This window comes from Nelumbo nucifera, chromosome 1 (genome assembly GCF_055504915.1).
Source record: "Nelumbo nucifera cultivar China Antique chromosome 1, China Antique-T2T, whole genome shotgun sequence".
NCBI lineage: Eukaryota > Viridiplantae > Streptophyta > Magnoliopsida > Proteales > Nelumbonaceae > Nelumbo > Nelumbo nucifera.
The window spans coordinates 64,155,904-64,174,825 of record NC_142649.1 but is presented as its reverse complement, the minus strand read 5'-3'; the positions used below and the strand labels follow the sequence as shown (position 1 = coordinate 64,174,825).

General features: G+C 39.2%; 1 protein-coding gene across 3 annotated transcripts in view; it reads right to left on the bottom strand.

Moving 5' to 3' along the window:
• Nucleotides 1-4,409: 4,409 nt before the first annotated feature.
• NMNAT (nicotinate/nicotinamide mononucleotide adenyltransferase) overlaps nucleotides 4,410-18,922 on the bottom strand; it is a 43,372-nt gene continuing 28,859 nt past the window's right edge. For 2 of the 3 annotated variants that reach the window (XM_010254478.3, XM_010254476.3), the window contains 5 exons: nucleotides 8,625-8,709; nucleotides 5,990-6,069; nucleotides 5,603-5,704; nucleotides 5,139-5,197; nucleotides 4,410-5,060 (listed from right to left, as the gene is read on the bottom strand). In XM_010254478.3, the coding sequence (XP_010252780.1) occupies nucleotides 4,958-5,060; nucleotides 5,139-5,197; nucleotides 5,603-5,704; nucleotides 5,990-6,069; nucleotides 8,625-8,709 (429 nt within the window). In that variant the 3' untranslated portion in view covers nucleotides 4,410-4,957. The remainder of the gene's footprint in view (nucleotides 5,061-5,138; nucleotides 5,198-5,602; nucleotides 5,705-5,989; nucleotides 6,070-8,624; nucleotides 8,710-18,922) is intronic. The other variant, XR_734704.3, reaches the window with a different exon arrangement.

Sequence of the window (18,922 nt, the reverse complement as noted above, 5' to 3'; positions counted from 1 at the left end):
TGGTTCCCATTGATCAAGATACTTATGTTTTTCTTAGATTTATGTGGGATTCATGAAAATTTTATTTTTTCTAAGTATCACTTACCCGGATAAGTGATATCCATCTCCCAAGAGGGCAAAGTTATTAATACTTGGATGGGACAAAATTGTCCCTTTTAATAATGAATTTTTATGGTTAAAATGGTTAATATCTTATTTACTGAGAACTAAAAGAACATTAATAAATGAATTTGCCCAAATAAGTATTTCCTAGAAATACTTATCTAGATAAATGTATTTATTAGAATAAATAATTTTTCAAAAAATGAACAGTCTTAATATACAAATTTATAATGAAAAAAAAAAGAATATGAGGCCCTCCACATGCCATAAAGCTTAATTAATACGCAGAAATATTCTCTAAAATATCAGTTTTAAACCATACTTGAGACGGTTCATGCAAGTACCGTATAATTTATGAATACTTTTGATAACGAAGTCTTCAGTTTTAGTCTCAATATTGTGTATTTTTGACGCATCCAAATCAGTCAGTTATCATCTAACAAACATTTGATCAAATGTCAATGGTGATATGCATCAATGAAGCATTTTCTTTTTCCTTTTTAGAACTAATAAATCTCCGAAATAGCATATAGGAAAATCACAATATACCATCCAAGAAGATGAGGAGAAAGTGCACTTGTCTCTTATTTCGAAGTTCATGTCAGGGTTGAACACGCAAGCGCGAGAGAGTCGCCCATGAAATGGAAGGCCGACAAACTTTTAGGTCTGCATTCCAACACTATTTGAAATGGCGTAAGCTTTACTATGCGTTCGGCTCATTAACATTTATGCAGGATCAAGGTTCCCACAGTTACGAACTAGGCCATGTTTGGGAGACTAAAAATAAATGTTTATTTAAAATAAGTGTTTATTTAGGGCATTAAGCATTTATTGGTATTAAGGAAATAAGTTCAAAACAAGTGTTTATTTTAAAAACAAGGATTTATTTTTTAAATCTAAATTTCCAGCTTTTTTAAATGTTTATATAATAATCACTTACTCAAAATTTTCTTTTAAAATTATCCTTATTTGAATTTTATAAAAATAGTTTTGTAAAAGTACTTTTATAAGTGCTCCATAAAAGCACTTTCATATTATAATTTATAAAAGTGCTTTCATCAAAATGTTTTTTTTATGAAAATGTTTTCATAAAAGTACTTTTTTATAAAAATGCTTTCATAAAAGTACTTTTATAAAAGTACTTTCATAAAAGTGTTTTTATAAAACTAATTTAATAAAAATACTTCCGTAAAATGAAGTATAAAATAATCACAAATGCTTATTTAAATGCTTATCAGAGAACAAAATATTATCAAATGCCTAATATAAAACAGGGCAATTTCCTTAAACTACCCCTACTGTTTAACTATTTGACTAACTCCACCCTTACTGTTTAGCTATTATCACAAAGTACCCTTAAGTGTTCTTACAATTGTCTAAAACCTTCCTTACATTAATTTTCTATCACATTTCATTTACATATGACCACGTGAATGGTAATTATTTTAAAATTTCTAAAATACTCTTATTGTTCAATGACCTCCCGGAAGTCAGTTCAACAGAAGCCTCAATGACCTCCCAGTGTGATGATCAAGAACGGGCTCTGGGTCATGAGCGTTTATGGCACAAAGAAGGAAGAACCCTTATTTCAAAGTTAAATTGCGGATCTGCCCTCCTCTACTCCATCCGCCGCTACCCTCCTTTGACAAAAGTTGAACCCTTGTTTCAATTAAAGCAAATCATTTTTACTAGATCTACCATGAACTCAGATCACCTCCATCGCCACCAATACGAAAATGCTGACAAGATATTCGTCATTCACAAACCATACAGTGGGATATAAGTTCTCTCTGCACTTGCCGGAGCAGCCACTCAAAAGAAATCGGGCGGTCTGTTCAGCTAGAGCGTGGACAGAGTCGGTTAAACGATCGATGGACAGTCCATCAGCTCTACATAGTCTGCTAAAGCCGCTTGCTTTCTTTGGTCATTTAGCTGAGAGTTGATACTGTGGGCCATCTCAGTGGTGTATCGTGTGCTTGACACGGATTTTGTTAAGAGCAACTCGAGGACAGCTTTCCAACATTTCATGACTTGCCTATGGGCGCCATTTAATGACTTCCCTGTACCAGTAGCGCAACAGCAGCACCGCTTTCCAACATTTCATTCCCACCTCTTGTTCTTCTTCTTCTTCCACTGAAATCGAAGACAACCAGGTAAGGTGAACCCGCCAGAGTACCGATGAAATTGAAGACAACTCAGTAAGGTGAGCCCGTGAGAGCACCAACTGGTCACCGCCTGAGCAACAATGGAGGACGACGAGTACTGGTACTACCATCTCCTTCTTCGTTGTTGTCCAGGTCCAATTACCCATCACTGTCATTAATCCTAAGTTCCGAAGCTTATTATCCCTCTCCCATGTCTGCCAGAGCACTGACTGGCCACCCCCTAAGCAACAATGGAGGACACCGAGGCTTTCTATCTAAAATGAAGCACTTTTTGGTTTTATAATTCTTACTGATCGCTAAATTGGCTTCTACCATTTCTCAAATCTTACCATGGAGCAGCCATACAGATGGGTTGATAAGGCGGATAGAAACAGACGAGACGAGAGGAAGAGGGGGAGTTAATCACACAAAAAAAAAGATGAAAGCTTCTATACAGACAAGACGAGAGGGAGAGGTGGAGTGGGGGAGCAATTGAAGGAAAGAGAGAGCAAGGCAATCAGGCAGGGGATAAAAGAGGAATCAAATGTTGAATAGCCTTTTTTTTTCCTATTAGTTATTGTTTGAATTCGTAAAATTATCATCGGAACTGCTCATCACTCTTTTGTAAACTTGGTGACCAGATCGGCGTATCTGGGCGCACGTCAGGGGGGTCTTCAAAGGGCAAATTGGATATTTGCCGTTAGTATTAAAGGGTGATGTCAATTTTTAGAAATAGTAAGAGTATTTTTAAGATAAAACGTAAACATCAAGGGTATAGTTAGTCAATTTTGCAAACAGTAGCGATAATTTAAAAAATTTGTCCTACTTTTTAAAATAAGCACTTGAAAAATTGGATGTCAAATGTAAATAACTGATTATTCAAATAAACACTTATTTTGAAATACTTATTTTTAACTTAAGCACTCCCAAATGTGGCGCAAGTGTTCCAAGGGCTTTCGGGTAAAGTTATCAGAAGTAACTTCTGAAAAGTGGCCCTGTCACCACAGTTCAATCACCATAGGAGCTCTCCAAAACATACTCTAAAACTTACAAAAAAACACCATTAGCTTAAAAGTGTAATGGTCATTGCTCCTTGGCTCCATGTGTGGGTGACAACTAGGGGTGTTCACGGGTTGATTAACTGAATCATGAGGATTTTTTAAAAATCGAACCGGTCCTACCAGTTTTTTCATATCTCTAAACCAAAACCAAATCGATACCACCAGTTAACTATCAAATTTTTTTAGATTAATCAAAAACCAAACCCATCCTTTAATTTTTCAGAAGTACCCAACCGATTGATTCGATTAACTGCAGTTTGGTTTTTCAGTTTTTCACGAGCACCCCTGGTGACAACTGCTCCTGTTGCTTTAGGGGAAGGGATTTGTTCAGGTTTCGTGAGACTAGCCGTCCAATTCAGGAGATGTGGATTCTCTACAAAAACCCGGAGCAAGTCAGGTTAAGGAGTCATGGTTCATATATAAGTCATAAGGGACCTACCTCGAGTTGAACCCACTGGTAAATTTGTGGGCTTATGAACGATGGGTTGATGTTATTATTATCTAGTAAATGAATTCCCTATGATTGGTTATCATGTTTATGATACCAGTTTATTGGTTACATATTTTTCAGATATTATGTCTTTCAAACCCTTTGCATAAGAAAATCAAGGTTTTTAAAACTGAACCGGACAACAAACCGTTCAGGATCTAGTTCCTAGGTGAACGGTCCAACCGTTCAAACCAAATAGACGGTCTATTCTGACAAAAAAATAAAAACAGCCAAAATCGTTGGACAGTTCGACCGCCCAAGTCAGTGGTTTGCTGACCAAATAAACAGTTTTTGGCCAAAAAACAGTTCTGGGGTAAAACGGAACCGGTCAGGTGACCGGTTCCCGGTTTTTCCAGTCCAGTCCAGTTTTGAAAACCATGAGAAAAATATATAATGCCAAAAAGATATTATACAAGAGTTTTGATCAATCAAAATCCACCCGTGAATTTTGATAAGTTCCACCTGATTGGTTAACACATTTATGATACCAGTTGATTGGTCACAAATTTTTCCGATAATGTCTTTCCAGTATCATATTCAGCCGTTTGCATAAAGTTGGAGAAGGGTGTTTTAGTAATAAGCCAAAGCCTTTATTGGCATTCAGGAAGCAGATTAGAAGAGGATAAAAGCTGTTTCTAATTTTTCCTTACAAGAACACGATAAGAATTCTTTGCCATTATCTCAATGCAGAGAAATATCAGCTAAGACAATAACATCCTAATGCATGTTCATCAATCCACAATTTCAAATGCAAACAGCACCATTTAAATCTAATTCATCCCAGCAAGAAGTTGCAAAAGCAACCTACTGGCCACACTGAAGATAAATGAACTTTTTCATGGATGTATGCATCATCATCATCCAAGCATTATCCCACCTCTATGGGGTCATCCGGCTACATGAATCCTGTTTCACCATTCTATTCTGTTTAATGCCATACTCATTGTTAAACTATGGGCGCTTAAATCATTGATGCATGTATTTATACACATAATATGTGCAGACATGTATATAGATATACATTTTACTAGATTGCAAAGAGATCTTACCAACATTTATGACACCCTTGATAGTGTGCTCAATTGCAAAAACGAGTTTTTGTCTATACATATTAAGCTCGAGAAGCTATTCCACAGAACAGCTCTGATAGGCCTAAACCATCATTCTTCGCTTGACTTTGAGTACAGATTTTGTTGCCTGATATAATCAATCACTTCATCTGCAGTAAGGTATTTCACTGAAAGTCCTTTCGATATGCATTCCCTGAAATGAATAAACAGAAAAGGTAAATATCCCACTATTTGGAATGTATTCTTCCCAGTATACCATAAAAATGCGTACCTTAGTCTTGTTGAACTGATTTGATTAGGTACATGCTCATCTACAATTTTAATGTTGGCCTGAAAGAGCAAAAGAGACCAACTTAAGAGTCGTCCTTCCTATGGCATAAGCCAACCCATATTTTACCCAAAAATATAAAAAGAAAAGAAAAAGCCCACCCATTGATGGTCTAATTTCTCATCCAAGACAAACCCAATAGATTGGTCAAAGATAAGCTCCAGAACTAAATTGACAGTGAAAAAATTCCTAAGTCAAAATAATTTGAGTTCACCCAATCAATTAAAAGTTTTATTCAATTGTTCAATCAAAGTGACTGATCAAGGACATATATTCTTGAGCAGTATGAAATTCTATGAACAAAACTGCTCTGTATATCCATGCGCTGATTTGCCACCTTCACCATGCAGCCTAAAAATTATGGAAAGTTCATTTGTTTATGGGGTGCATCCAAAGGTTTCTATTACCTTGTTTTCATTCAATATTTCATCCTCAGAGATGATCTTCTCAATGTCCTTTCCTTCCCTTCGTATGCATACAACACCATAATCTCTGCAGATGGTCCTGACCTGAAAAATGAATTGACTTCACTTGCAATGGTTTCTTAGCCAACCCAAGTAAGAAAAGTATAAGACAGGCCATAATCTACTTGGTACTTTTAATAGAAAATAAAGTATGCAGCAATTTCATTGAAAGGTGTACAAACAGAACCTGCATGCGGGGAACCAGGATCTCAATGAATCACCAAAGTACACAAAACATGGAACATCCATAAGAGAATCCAAGATCATTCTTTCCTTTTCTCTAAAAATTAGTGGTAGAAGGAATGGGTCATGCTGTGCCAGCAAATATACCTGCTCACTGATCCAAACTCCAGGAATGCAAATAGATTCGAGTAGGTCAGAACCACAGACCAGCATGACTTTAAGGGATTCTGTGAGAAAAAGAAAAGAACTTCACAGCAGAATAGACCCAAAAAAAAATTTGAGATAAAGCATACGTGAAGACACAAGAAGGATAATTGGTAACCATTGTTAGACAGTTTTGTATGCCCTTAGCTTCAATCAGAATGATGTACTTTATGAGTTTATTGTAAATGAATAAAGATACATATTTGATTCATGTTCCCTTGGTATGTTTCTGTGTAATACCCTTAAACTGGACACTTAATGAGACTCGTGTTAGTTTAGAATGTTCACAACCAGTGGGTCGGACTGGGGAGACCTATCCTGACAAGGCTGACACTGTAGTGCCACCAAGTCGGTTGGGGTGGCTTGTCTCAGCTGCCAGGGTGAGACCCTAGGCACATACAGTGTAGGATTAATTGAATCTTTGAACTGGACCAGATTTCCAATATTGCCCTGGACCTTGGAGATTGATGGGCAAAACTAGAAAGTTACACCTGACCCCTAGACTCGATTATGATACTGCACTAGGTGTCGGATTAGGCTGTCTTTGATGTACCAATCAGTGAGATCCTTAGCGGGGGTCAAAACCTGGGTATGTTGGGACAGTCCGAGAATTCATCTGAGTGAGTGATCATAGTGATAGGATCAGCCCCTTTGTCGGACAAAGGTAATGATCGGGGATGCACTCTCACTGATGGAAACCAAGACTGCTGGTAGCCGATTTCAACCGTTGAGATTTGTTTTGCAAAATATATTTTATATAAGATATAAAAGTATATATATATGGTTTCTAAAATGTTTGCAAGAAGGTTTTAATTCCCGGGATCCATATAAGTGGAGAGTGCAACACTGTTCCTTGCAGTCGAGGGAGAGGTCCTCTCTTGTCGGGCAGTGTATGATCATTATGGGCTGAGAGGTTAAGTGTAAGACCATTGAGGATAATGCCTGATGGGCTAATCTTGCATCTGCCCACAGTCCCTGGGTGTTACAAGGTGGCTTGGCCCAGGGACCACTTAGTGTAAGTGTTGGGCCCATAGGGCTCATTTTATGGGTTTCAGGGGGTACACCGTCTTCAGCAGTGCATTTGGCCAGGCCTTGTAACAAAGGCTGAGCTGAACCCATGTGGCTAATGTGTAGATCAATGCTTGGGTCCCACACCATACAAGGAAGCCCAACTGGGCAGCAATTTGGAAGGTTTTTTGAGTACATAACCTTAATGGGCCTTAAGCCCATTTCGAATTGGGCTGATTTGATCAGTCATTTAAAGGGGGCGAATTCTGAAGTGGGTCAGCTAAAAGGATTGGACTTAGACCCTATCCACTCAGAGAGTCCAAGATCTAAATAAGATTTAGATCTGGAAACCTCCTAATTAGATTAGGAGACAGCTGATCTGATCTGCAGATAAGATAAGGATTATCCCTTATCACTAAGGGACTTCTAACCCAAATATGATTTGGATTAGCAACTCCTAATCTGATTAGGAGTTGATCCCTTTAAGATTATAAAAGGGGAAGGGGGCGACAGCCTTGAAGCACACAATAACATCAATAGCATTCTTCTCCTTAAGAAAGAGAGATTAAGAGATTTCCTGCATACTGCGAATTCTCTTCTGCCGCCACCTTCCTGCCATTGCCATTCCTTCAGTTCGATATCCAGTTCTTGGGAGCAATCAAGATTGGATCTTGATTTCAATCTTTTGGGAAAAGATTGATTGGAGCTGTACTCACAAGCCGTCCAGTTGATTCTTGCGAAGGGTCAAGTTCTTTTGAAGAACATTGCTGATTCTGCTCCATCCTTCACTGCGCCATCTTCAGTGGGAGCTGATTTTGGATCCTTCCTTGAGCGTGAACACCTCCATTGGGAGATAGTATTTCTCCGTATCAGGTATTATCCTCTCCCACTCCTTTTGGTTCAGATCTGGTTCAGTTTATGGTTCAAGATTGATCCTTGAAAATATGATTTTCTAAATAGGGAATACGATTCCCAGTTGAAGGGAGAGATAAAATTTTTGAAATTCGCCCCTTATTCCGCAATCTTTGGGCGTCCATAGGATGGATCTATCATCCCTTCAACTATCCCTAGGCATAATGATACTAACAACAGAATATCCCATACCAAGTTAGAGATGCAAGAAAAACGGATAAACCATCAATGTAGACCTACGAGGGTTAAAAGCATCATTCACCATCATAAAAGCAGAAGGAATCTTTTTAGTTCATTTGTTTTTCAAATTTCCCTATGGACCTAACAACCCTATATAGGGCAACTTAACTCTACAAATGATATTTTAGCTCTAGAGGTATCTCCTGGAAGTAAAATTTGGGCATCTATGCCTGTCTAACCCCTAAATGGAAACTCTTGAGATTTTATAAGAAATATAACCTAAGCTCAAAATCAATGTCTTAATGCTATGTGTTTCCTCTGTAGCCATCCCACATCAGAAAGATAAAACTGATTCATAAGGATAATTATCTCTAGTGGAATGGCTACAGTTGCATAAAATGCTTCAAATATACTCCATGTATAGAATAACAATAAGGATAATGTCATATTTATGCAAGTTAAACTTATACGACTTTACCTCTGGAAATCACTCCAGTCCTGCACAAGCAACTTTGGATTCTAGCCAAAACAGTCAGAGTGCGTTGGTAGCTACTTTGCTTTGCCTGAAAGGAGTTAAAATCTTTCTGTTAGTTTCAAAATTTGATGACATGATTAAATGGAGAGGTAAGTCTTTGGTACCATGAGCAATCTGCCTGGCAGGGAAAAATACACAACATAAACAGAACAGTGTAGAATGCAGCATGTTATACAAGTGACTCCCACTCAAGATGAACCATAAATTCAGAGTGTTTTTCTTGCACCAAAGAGAATAAAAAAAAAAAGAGGCCAAAGTTCCACCCATAAAATATTGCAAATATCTAATATGAATACCCACTCACCCACCCCCTTTTTTTATGGGAAACTGTAATTTTTATTAGATAAAAGAAACAAAGAATGGTTTATTAGAAGCATGCCCATTTTTAGGCTCACTTTTGCACCTATACCAAACTTTTCAAGTTTCATTTCAAGTCCCAGCAGTCCCAAAAATAGGTCATCCCTATTTACCCTTTGTTTGGATAGTTCATACACCCTGCCATACTGTGCCCACCTCAAACAGCCTACAATTAGGAATCAAATTCTCATCTATCAAAGAACCAAAATGAACTCCAGATTAAATACCACACAAAGGCACATTTTGAATTTTGAATTTTGAATTTTCTTCCAACAGAACACCTGGAACCAGTACATCTATTTGATAACCATCTTATAGGTTAAATAACCTCAAAGCTAGATGTCAAACAACCCTGATTGCCTCCACATTACTGGTAGCCACTACCTTATTGCCACATGCTCTCCTTTCCTAGCATCTAGTCTCTGCCAACAACCAACCCATCCTAAATGAAAATCAAAGCGAGCTCCTTCCTCGACCTTACACTTGTCCTCTTGGCTATAGTGTCAATAAACTCCTTATCACCCAGATCATGCACAAGACTCCATCCAAACAACGTTCAAAATTTCGCAATGTATCGGCTGATACAAGTTGATACATGTCATTCTGATAAAGGCCCAATACACGAAATGTATACAAAGCAGCCGTTCTGTTTTCTGTTCATCTGTATCGGGCCGATACGGACATGATATGAGTCAATACTCTAATGTATCAGCTGATACATTACCAATTAATGATTCCCCGTTCTTTTATTGCTAATATTTCTAATTAATTACTCTCCCTCTCATTAATTACTTTAATTACTCCCTTTCTCTCATTAATCTTTCTTTTATTGCTAATCCTTCTAATTAATTACTCTCCCTCTCTCTCATTAATTACTTTAGTTACTCTCTCTCTAATCTTTTAAGGCAAGTTTTGAATTTGAATTTCAAATTTGTCACACCATTCTAATGCCTAATACACATAATTTTGGGTGTAAAAACTAAAGTAGGCTATAAGAAGGTTTGAACCTTGGTCACTAGCTTGTAATGACCATGAGTCTGCCACTACGCCCAAATTAATTTTGTTGTTTAAATTTTATTCATTTTAATCCTTAAATAAACTTTTTCATTTTAGTGGATGTTTGTAGGGGTGATTATGGGTTGGGTCAGGCCTAAGTCTTTTATATATAAAATATTACATATATAATATTTTATATTAAATGGCATATAATATGCATATAAAAATTTTTTGATACATTGTAAAGTATAAAATATTATATATAATATACACATATATTATAAGTGCCATATTATAATAATTATATATAATATAAGTATATAACATAAAATAACAAATACACAGTGATTGGCTCCTCACCACCACACAAACCATATAAACCTCACCATGGACGACCAGATCCAGGAATCTGAAAATAGCCATTGTAGACCTCCCCGGATCAAAATCTGAAATGATATCCGGTAGTTATTACCTTCATCCACTTTAGTAAAGACACCCAAAGCATCCCCCATCTCCTTGAATGTCACCAAGCACCAGACATGCAAGGGAATACTACACTTGCAAAGAAAAGCTTGCAAAGAAAAGTTTCCCTTTCAACTATCCATTCGTTTTCCATTATCACTCTGTTAAAACACCCACCACCTGAACTAACACAGCCCCTTGGTTCTTCTCTTCCTAGCTCCCCTACATATTTCATTTTTCTTTTGGTCTTCTACACAGCTGTATGGAACTTTTGAAAAAGATTAGCCAAATCCATTTTTAGCCATACACAAACTAAAACCCATGATTTATGACCCATATCAAATCCATATGATCCCTACACGGAGAGCTTAACTATTAAGTTTTGGGAAGATGATTGGGTGGGAATTGGCAAATTTTGTGATTTGTGCTCGCAGATATACAACTTAAGTAGGAAGGATGTGTCTATTGCGGATATTTTTGAAATGACCCAAGGAAAAGTTTTGTGGTTTACGAGACCTATATTCAATTAGGAGGTTGAGGAATGTGTGGGTTTGTTATCTAAGCTGCAAGTTGTAACTTGAAAGAAGAGATTTACGATTGTGGAATGAATCACAAGAATTGAATTTTCTCTGTTAAATCTTGTTACAATGGTCTTGCAAAGAATAAAGTGGAGAAATCGGAAGTGAAATGGGTATGCAGAAAACCCATCCCACCTAGGGTGGAAGATTTTGCTTGGCTTGTAGCATTGGACAGCAATCTCACTCTGGACCATATTCAAAGTAGGGGGTTAAGAAGGTAGGAAGATGTTATTTATGTAAAGCTGCTAAGTAAAATGTGATGCATCTATGTTTTGGTTGTTGATGCTCGAAATAGGATTTTGGGGATTCTTCTTTGGTCCCTTTAAAACTGATCTCTTGGAACCAAGGAATCCAAGAGAGATCTTTGCTCAATGCCCTACGTTGAGAGGAAAGAGAGGAACAGGAGAATCTTTTTTTTATAATTGAAAATGATTTCATTAATCAAGAGAAATAAGATTTTACAAGAATCCCTTGGAGAGGCATGAGATGCAGCCTCCCCTAAACATTACAAGAGATCAGAAATAAAATTACAAATGCTGCCCAAAATAACTGGTCCCTAGTAGACCCCTGTTTAGCAAGATAATCAGCCAAGGCATTTGCCTCCCTACCCACCCACTGATAACTACATGTTATGTGCCTTGTTAAGCATTTAACCTTTTTTTATGAGATCCCTATAACTCCAAACAACTGAATCTGGATTTGACCGCCAGCCCATAATCACCTTAGAATCCCCTTCAATTAATAGGTTCTCCACTCCTAGTTGATTAGCAATCTGAATTCCTTGTATTGCAGCCAATATCTCAGCTCTTGTAAAGTCCCCTATCCCTATCAGGCCTGAGAATAAGGACATGATGTTGCCATTGTCATTCCTCAATACTCTTCCAATGCCAGATGGTCTTGGGTTACCCTGACTGCTTCCGTCAAAATTCAGTTTAAAAAATCCTTTTGGAAGAGTTACCCAAATTGTAGTGGCTCTGGTTTTTCTAACTGAAGTATGTGCAACTATGGCCCAATTCCTCCAAATGTCATCAAATGAAAAAGAGCTTAAAGAAGCCAAGGATTTCAGCCAATGGATAGCCCTGGTTAAGATACATTCCTTCACTTCTGTAAAGGACCTCTCTTTATCTTGGAAAATTCTAGTGTTTCTTTCTTCCCAAATTGTCCATAGGGTGGCTGCTCTGAAACATCTCCACATGCTCCTCTCTCTTTTTGTTGGGCAAGCAATGGTAGTTGGTGAGAATAATGATTTTACCTCTACTGGTTGTTCCACCTACATCCAAACAAAACAAACATCCAGTCCCAAAGAGCTGCAGTAAAGGAACAAGAAACCAATAAGTGGTAACAGTCCTCACTATGAGAATTGCGCAATAGATACTAGTTTGGGGATAAGCAAATGAAAGGCTTTTTCTTTTGTAAGTTCTCCAAAGTATTAATCTTACCAAGGTACACTTCCCAGCAAAAAAAAACAATTTTGGGAGGCACAGGCTTTGTCCACACTTCTTTCACTGGGAAAGGCTCAAATGAAGTACTCAAACAAAGGGATTTGAAGAAGGATGCACAAGTGAAATAACCTTTTGGGATAGGAGTCTACACCCTTTTATCAGGAGAAGAGGGATCCAAACAAACACTCTCTACAATGGATAGAAGTTCAATAACACAAGCAAGCTCCTCCTCCCTTAAGCCCCTATGAAAACCAAAGTCCCAGTTCAAGGATAAAGGTAAAACTGGAGGGGGAAGAAAAACAGAGATAACCTCCTTTTTATAAAGGGAAAGAGAATACAGAGAAGGAAATAGGTCTTTTAGAGGTTGATTACCCACCCAAGTGTCTTCCCAAAAAAGAACCAAATTTTTGGAGCAAGTGTCATACCTTACAAATTGAAGGAAATTGGGGAGCAAGTGCCTTCCACGGTGTTGTTTGGGTAGTCCGATGAGATACCCCAGCATCCCAACCAGAGATAGAACAACCATGAATACTAAGCACAACCTTGTGCCACAAACTTTCTCTTTCCAAAGGCCATCTCCATAGCCACTTCCCCAATAAAAAGCTTCATTTTTTAGGACCAAATTACTTAATCCCAGACCCCCTGCCTCTTTACTCCGACAAATTGTCTCTCAACTAACTAAGTGATCCATTTTCTTCTCCCCTGGTTCCCAAAGAAAATCTCTCATCATTTTTTCTAATTTCCTAGCCTCCCTATGGGGGATCTTAAACACAGAGAGATAATAGACCGGTAAATTGGCAAGCGTAGTCTTAATCAAAGTTACCCTCCCTCCCATAGTGATATAATTCTTTTTCCAAGCGGCCAACTTTCTTTCATATTTCTCAACAACTAGGTACCAAAATTTGCTTTCCCTAGGATTCCCACCCAAAGGTAAACCCAAATATGTCACGAGCCAAGAAGAAATAGAGCAGTCCAAGGAGTTTGCAATAGACTCAACTTCATTGTCAACCAGATTGACCCCTACTACGCAACTCTTTTCAAAATTGATCTTTAGATTGGAAACTCTCTCAAAGCGTAATATTAGATCCTTAAGATTTCTCACTCTTTTTGGCTCTCTTCCCTCACACAAAATGATAATATCGTTTGCAAACTGGAGATGAGTTACAAAGACATTGTTCCTTCCAATCTTCCAACCATATATTACCCCTTCCCTATCGGCTTTTGATATCAATCAAATCAGCACATCCGCCACCAAAGTAAAAAGAAAAGGGGAAAGAGGACCATCCTGTCTCAACCCTCTGCAGGCTAGAAAGAAATCCTTTACCACTCCAGTCACTAGCACAGAGTAATGAACCGAAGTGAGGCAACCAATCATCCATAAGCACCATCTCTCCCCAAACCCACAAGTCCTAAGTATCTCCAAGAGGAAACTCCAGTCCATCATATCATATGCCTTCTCAAGGTCCAACTTGCAAGCAAAGCCTCGGCCCCCCCGATTTCCTCATATCCTCCACACACTCATTTGCTATTAGGATTTAATTGATTATCTGCCTACCTTGTATGAAGGCTCCTTGAGCTTGACTAGTGATAGATGATAAGACCACTTTGATCCTTAAGGATAGCACCTTTGCCAAGATTTTATAGATGCTCGTCACCAAACTAATGGGCATGTAGTCTTTTGGGTGTCTAGCATCAATCTTTTTCGGAATGAGAGCTAAGAAAGTGGCATTTAATCCAGGGCTAATCACATGTCTCTCTTCAAACTCCTTGAAAACCTCAACCAAATCCTCCTTAATTATTCCCCAACAATCTTGGTAAAAGGCGATGGAGAAACCATCTGGACCTTGTGCCTTTAATTATCCATAGAGAACACCACTTGTTTGATTTCTTTTTCTTCAAAGCTCCTTTCCAGCCAACCCAAAATGCTGTTGTCTAGCCTTGGCCACTCTAAGCCTTCCAGCCTCTCTCTAATGTTTAGAGGTCCTCTCATCCTTGAATTGAAGTGATCCACGAAAATCCTTGCTATCCCTTCTTGAGAGGAGAAAATTTCTCCACCGATTTCTAATTTGGTCACAAAATTCTTTCTCCATCTCCCATTGGCCAATGCATGAAAACATTTGGTATTCCCATCACCTTCCTTGGTCCACCTATGCCATGACTTTTGCCTTCAAGAAATTTCCTCTCTATAGAGCACTTATTCCAATTCCTTTTTCATTTTCCATCTTGACTTCCTCTCATGTTCATTCATTGTTCTTTGGGCTTCCTTCTCATCCAAAGCCTCAATGCTTGAAAGTAAATTGGATTTATGCTCTGTTGAGCAAAAGAAGAAGAAGAAGAAAGGAAGGAAGAAGAAGGAGAAGAGAAGAGGCTGCAGACTTAAAGCCTCAAAAGAACTGCTTCATGCGAGTGAAACATTTGTATTTATACTATACTGGCCGTACAACACAAGAAGTCTACAGAAATTACAAAAATACCCCTGTGTACAATACATACAATACATCAGTCAACACTCCCCCTCAAGTTGGGGCATAGATATCAATCATGCCCAACTTGTCACAGAGATCTTGGTGTCTGGAATGGTTTAGCCCTTTTGTAAAGATGTTCGCTAGTTAGTCTTCAGAGCTGATGTATGGAGTTCATACTTCGCCTGTTATGATTTTCTCCCTGATAAAGTGCTTGTCAACTTCAATGTGCTTTGTTCTATCATGTAGTATCGGGTTAGCAACGATACTTATAGCTGCCTTGTTGTCACAGAGTAGAGTCATGGGTTTGTCCATTGGAAAAACCAACTCTCCCAATAGATTCTTTATCCACATACCTTGGGCTACTCCGTGTGCCATTGCACGGTACTCAGTTTCAGCACTGGATCTAGCTACCATGGTTTGCTTCTTACTCCTCCAAGTAACAAGGTTCCCTCCTACAAAGGTGCAGTAACCACTAGTAGACCTTCTATCACTTTGATATCCAGCCCAATCCGCATTTGTGTAAATTTCAACTCTCAAATGTCCATGTTTCTGGAAAAATAAGCCAGCACCCAGGAACTTCTTAAGATAGCACAGTATTCTCTCCGCTGCTTCAAGATGAGTGGACCTAGGTGCATGCATGAACTGGCTGAGGACACCAACAGCATATGCTATGTCTGGACGAGTCATAGAGAGGTACAACAATCTCCCTACAAGCCTCTGAAATTGCTTCACATCCTTAAGAGGTTCACCTTGGTTGTCACTTAACTTATGGTTGGGGTCAATGGGAGAGTCAGCTGGCTTAACCCCAATCTTTCCAGTGTCCTTAAGCAAGTCTAGGACATATTTACTTTGGGAGATGAAGATACCCTTTTTTTGATTGGGCAACCTCAATTCCAAGGAAGTATTTGGCAGGTCCTAGATCTTTCACTTCGAACTGAGTGGCAAGGAAGCCCTTCAAACTTTGAATTTCATCCTTCCAGTCACCAGTAACAATTATGTCATCCACATATACTATTAGGGCAGCCATTTTACCTTCTCCCCTTTTTACAAACAGTGTGTGATCTGACTGACGTTGCTTGTATCCCCTCTGTTGAACTGCAGTATGAAATCTGCTGAACCAATCTCTTGGTGATTGCTTCAGTCCATATAAAGACTTCTTTAACTTGCACACTTTCTGTTCATTTCCTTGAGCCAGAAAACCGGGGGGTTGAACCATATAAACTTCCTCTTCAAGAAGGCATTCTTGATGTCGAGCTGATGTAGATCCCAATTCAGATTGGCAGCAAGAGAGAAAAGTACTCTAATAGAGTTCATTTTGGCAACAGGGGCAAAGGTTTCTGCATAATCAACTCCATATACTTGAGTAAAACCCTTTGCCACTAAACGAGCTTTATACCTCTCCACGGTTCCATCAGCACCATGCTTAACAGTGAACACCCATTTACATCCAACTGGATCCTTTCCTTTAGGAAGATCAACAAGTTCTCACGTGCCATTCTTGTGAAGAGCATCAATTTCTTCCTTCATGGCATTTGTCCATTCTGGTACTGAGAGAGCTTCTGCCACATTCTTGGGAATAGGGATACTGTCAATGGAGGTAAGGAAGGCACGAAATGAAGGTGAGATGTTCTCATAGGAAACAAAGTTGGAAATGGGGTGTTTAGTGGTGCACGACCTAACACCTTTCCTGTGGGCAATAGGAAGGTCAAGATCATTAGCAACAGGGAGGTCAGGACCATCATTGGGAGTCAAGTTACCTGAGTGAGTATGATCTTCCCCCGAGGAATTTGATGGCACTCGAGGTACAGCTTCTGGATTCTCCACATCTCTTGAACCTGGTTGGCCTTTACGACGACGAGAAAAAACACGGAAAGGTGGAGGATCAGAAGGAGAAGGGGAAGGAGGAGAAGGATTAGGAAGAGGAGGAGCTGAACCAGTTTCTCCTCATGTCTACACTCCCCCTGAGGAGAAACAGGAAAGAAGGGCTCATCTTCAAAGAAGGTAACATCCATGGAGACACAGAATCTCCGAGAAACAGGATCAAAACAACGATACCCTTTCTGAGAGAATGAGTAGCCAAGAAATATGCACGGGATAGCACGAGAGTCCAATTTCCCTCGGGTGGGAGATAGGTTTTGGACAAAGCACCGACAACCAAAAACACGAGGAGGGATAGAAAGAAGAGGGGCCTTAGGAAAGAGAAGCTGATGTGGGGCTTTGTACTCTAACCAACGAGAGGGCATTCGGTTAATGAGGTATGTAGAACAAAGAATAGCCTCAAGCCAAAATCGTTTGGGAACATTCATGTGGAGTAGTAGACCCCGTGCCACTTCAAGGAGGTGTCGGTTCTTCCGTTCAGCCACACCATTTTGTTGTGGTGTGTGGGCACAAGAACTCCGATGAAGTGGGCCATGTGAAGCAAAGAACTCCATGAGGTCACTATGAAAAAACTCTTTTGCATTGTCTGACTGAAATATTTGAATCTCGGTCTGAAATTGGGTGAAGACCATCTGCTGAAAATCTTGGATAATTTTTGGTACTTCCTCACGGGTTCGCATTGGATATACCCAAGTGTATCTAGAATAATCGTCAATGAAGGTAATGAAGTACTTGTAACCACTCTCAGAAGGTAAAGTAACAGGGCCCCACACATCAGAATGCACAATGTGAAAAGGAAACTCAGATTTACTATTTCTTTGAGGAAATTGAGTTCTACAATGCTTGCTTAACTGACACGTTTGACAAGAAAAATTAGAAACAGACACTGACTTACACAGTTCTGGGAAAATTAGAAACAACTTTCAATGACTAAAAGGACAAATGACCCAGATGACAATGCCACAAATATATTTTACTCTTTCTGAATTGACTCATAGACTCTGTAACATGAAGGCCAGTCGTATTCTCCAGCATGTAGAGTCCATCAACCATACATCCCCTACCAAATGTCCTCCCCGAGGCCAGATCCTGAATCACACAATAGGAAGAGAAAAAGGTCACAGAACAGTTTAAGGAATTTATAACACTACTGACTGAGAACAAATTCATAGGGAATTTTGGAACATGAAGAACATCAAAAAGAGTAAGGCCGAGGGGAAGAGAGAGAGTTCCTTGACCAGCTAGGGAAATGTATGATCCATTAGCTAGTCTCACTTTATCTCTTCTAGAAAGAGGGTGATAAGTTTGAAAGTAAGAGGACATACCAGTCATGTGTTTTGACGCTCCAGAATCAATGATCCATGGAGAGTCAAGGTTGTGAGAAGCAACATGGAAAGCTGTGGTAGGATTACCTGATGTGGATGCAAAAGAGGTGGTGGGAGGAGCATCCACCTGGCGAATTGCTCTACCATAAAGCTCAAAATGGTCACAGGAGTTTACAATATGTTCCCTTGGGTCAGATCTAGAGTAGCTATGTTGGCCATGTGGTGTTTGAGTCACAGTAGAAGTGGAGGGCTGATTCTCCCGAGTAACTATGTTGGCCATGTGGTGTTTCTTGGTACCTTGTTGCCCGGGCCTTCTAATTACATCTGAGCCTTGCTTCTTAGGTAGATCCTAAGCCCACTTTGGTTTCCCATGGAGATCCCAACAAGTATCTTTGGTGTGCCGGGGCTTCTGACAATTAGTGCACAACAATTTTTCTTTATCTTCTACTTTCTTCTGGAGATCCCCTCTCTTGGAAGAGGGTCCACCACTAGTAGAGGTACCCCCCTTTGCCGCCAACACAATTGCATCCCCTCCGGTGCTGTTCATCAAGTTTCTCCTGATCTCTTTAGACTAGACAAGAGCATAGACCTCCTGAATTGAAGGAAGATCCTTAGAACTTAGAATTTGTACTCTTATGGATTCATAGATAGGATTGAGACCATGTAAAAAAGCAAACACTCTTTGCTGGGAGACAAGTTTCTTATACAATTTTGCATCTTCATCACACTTCCAATCAA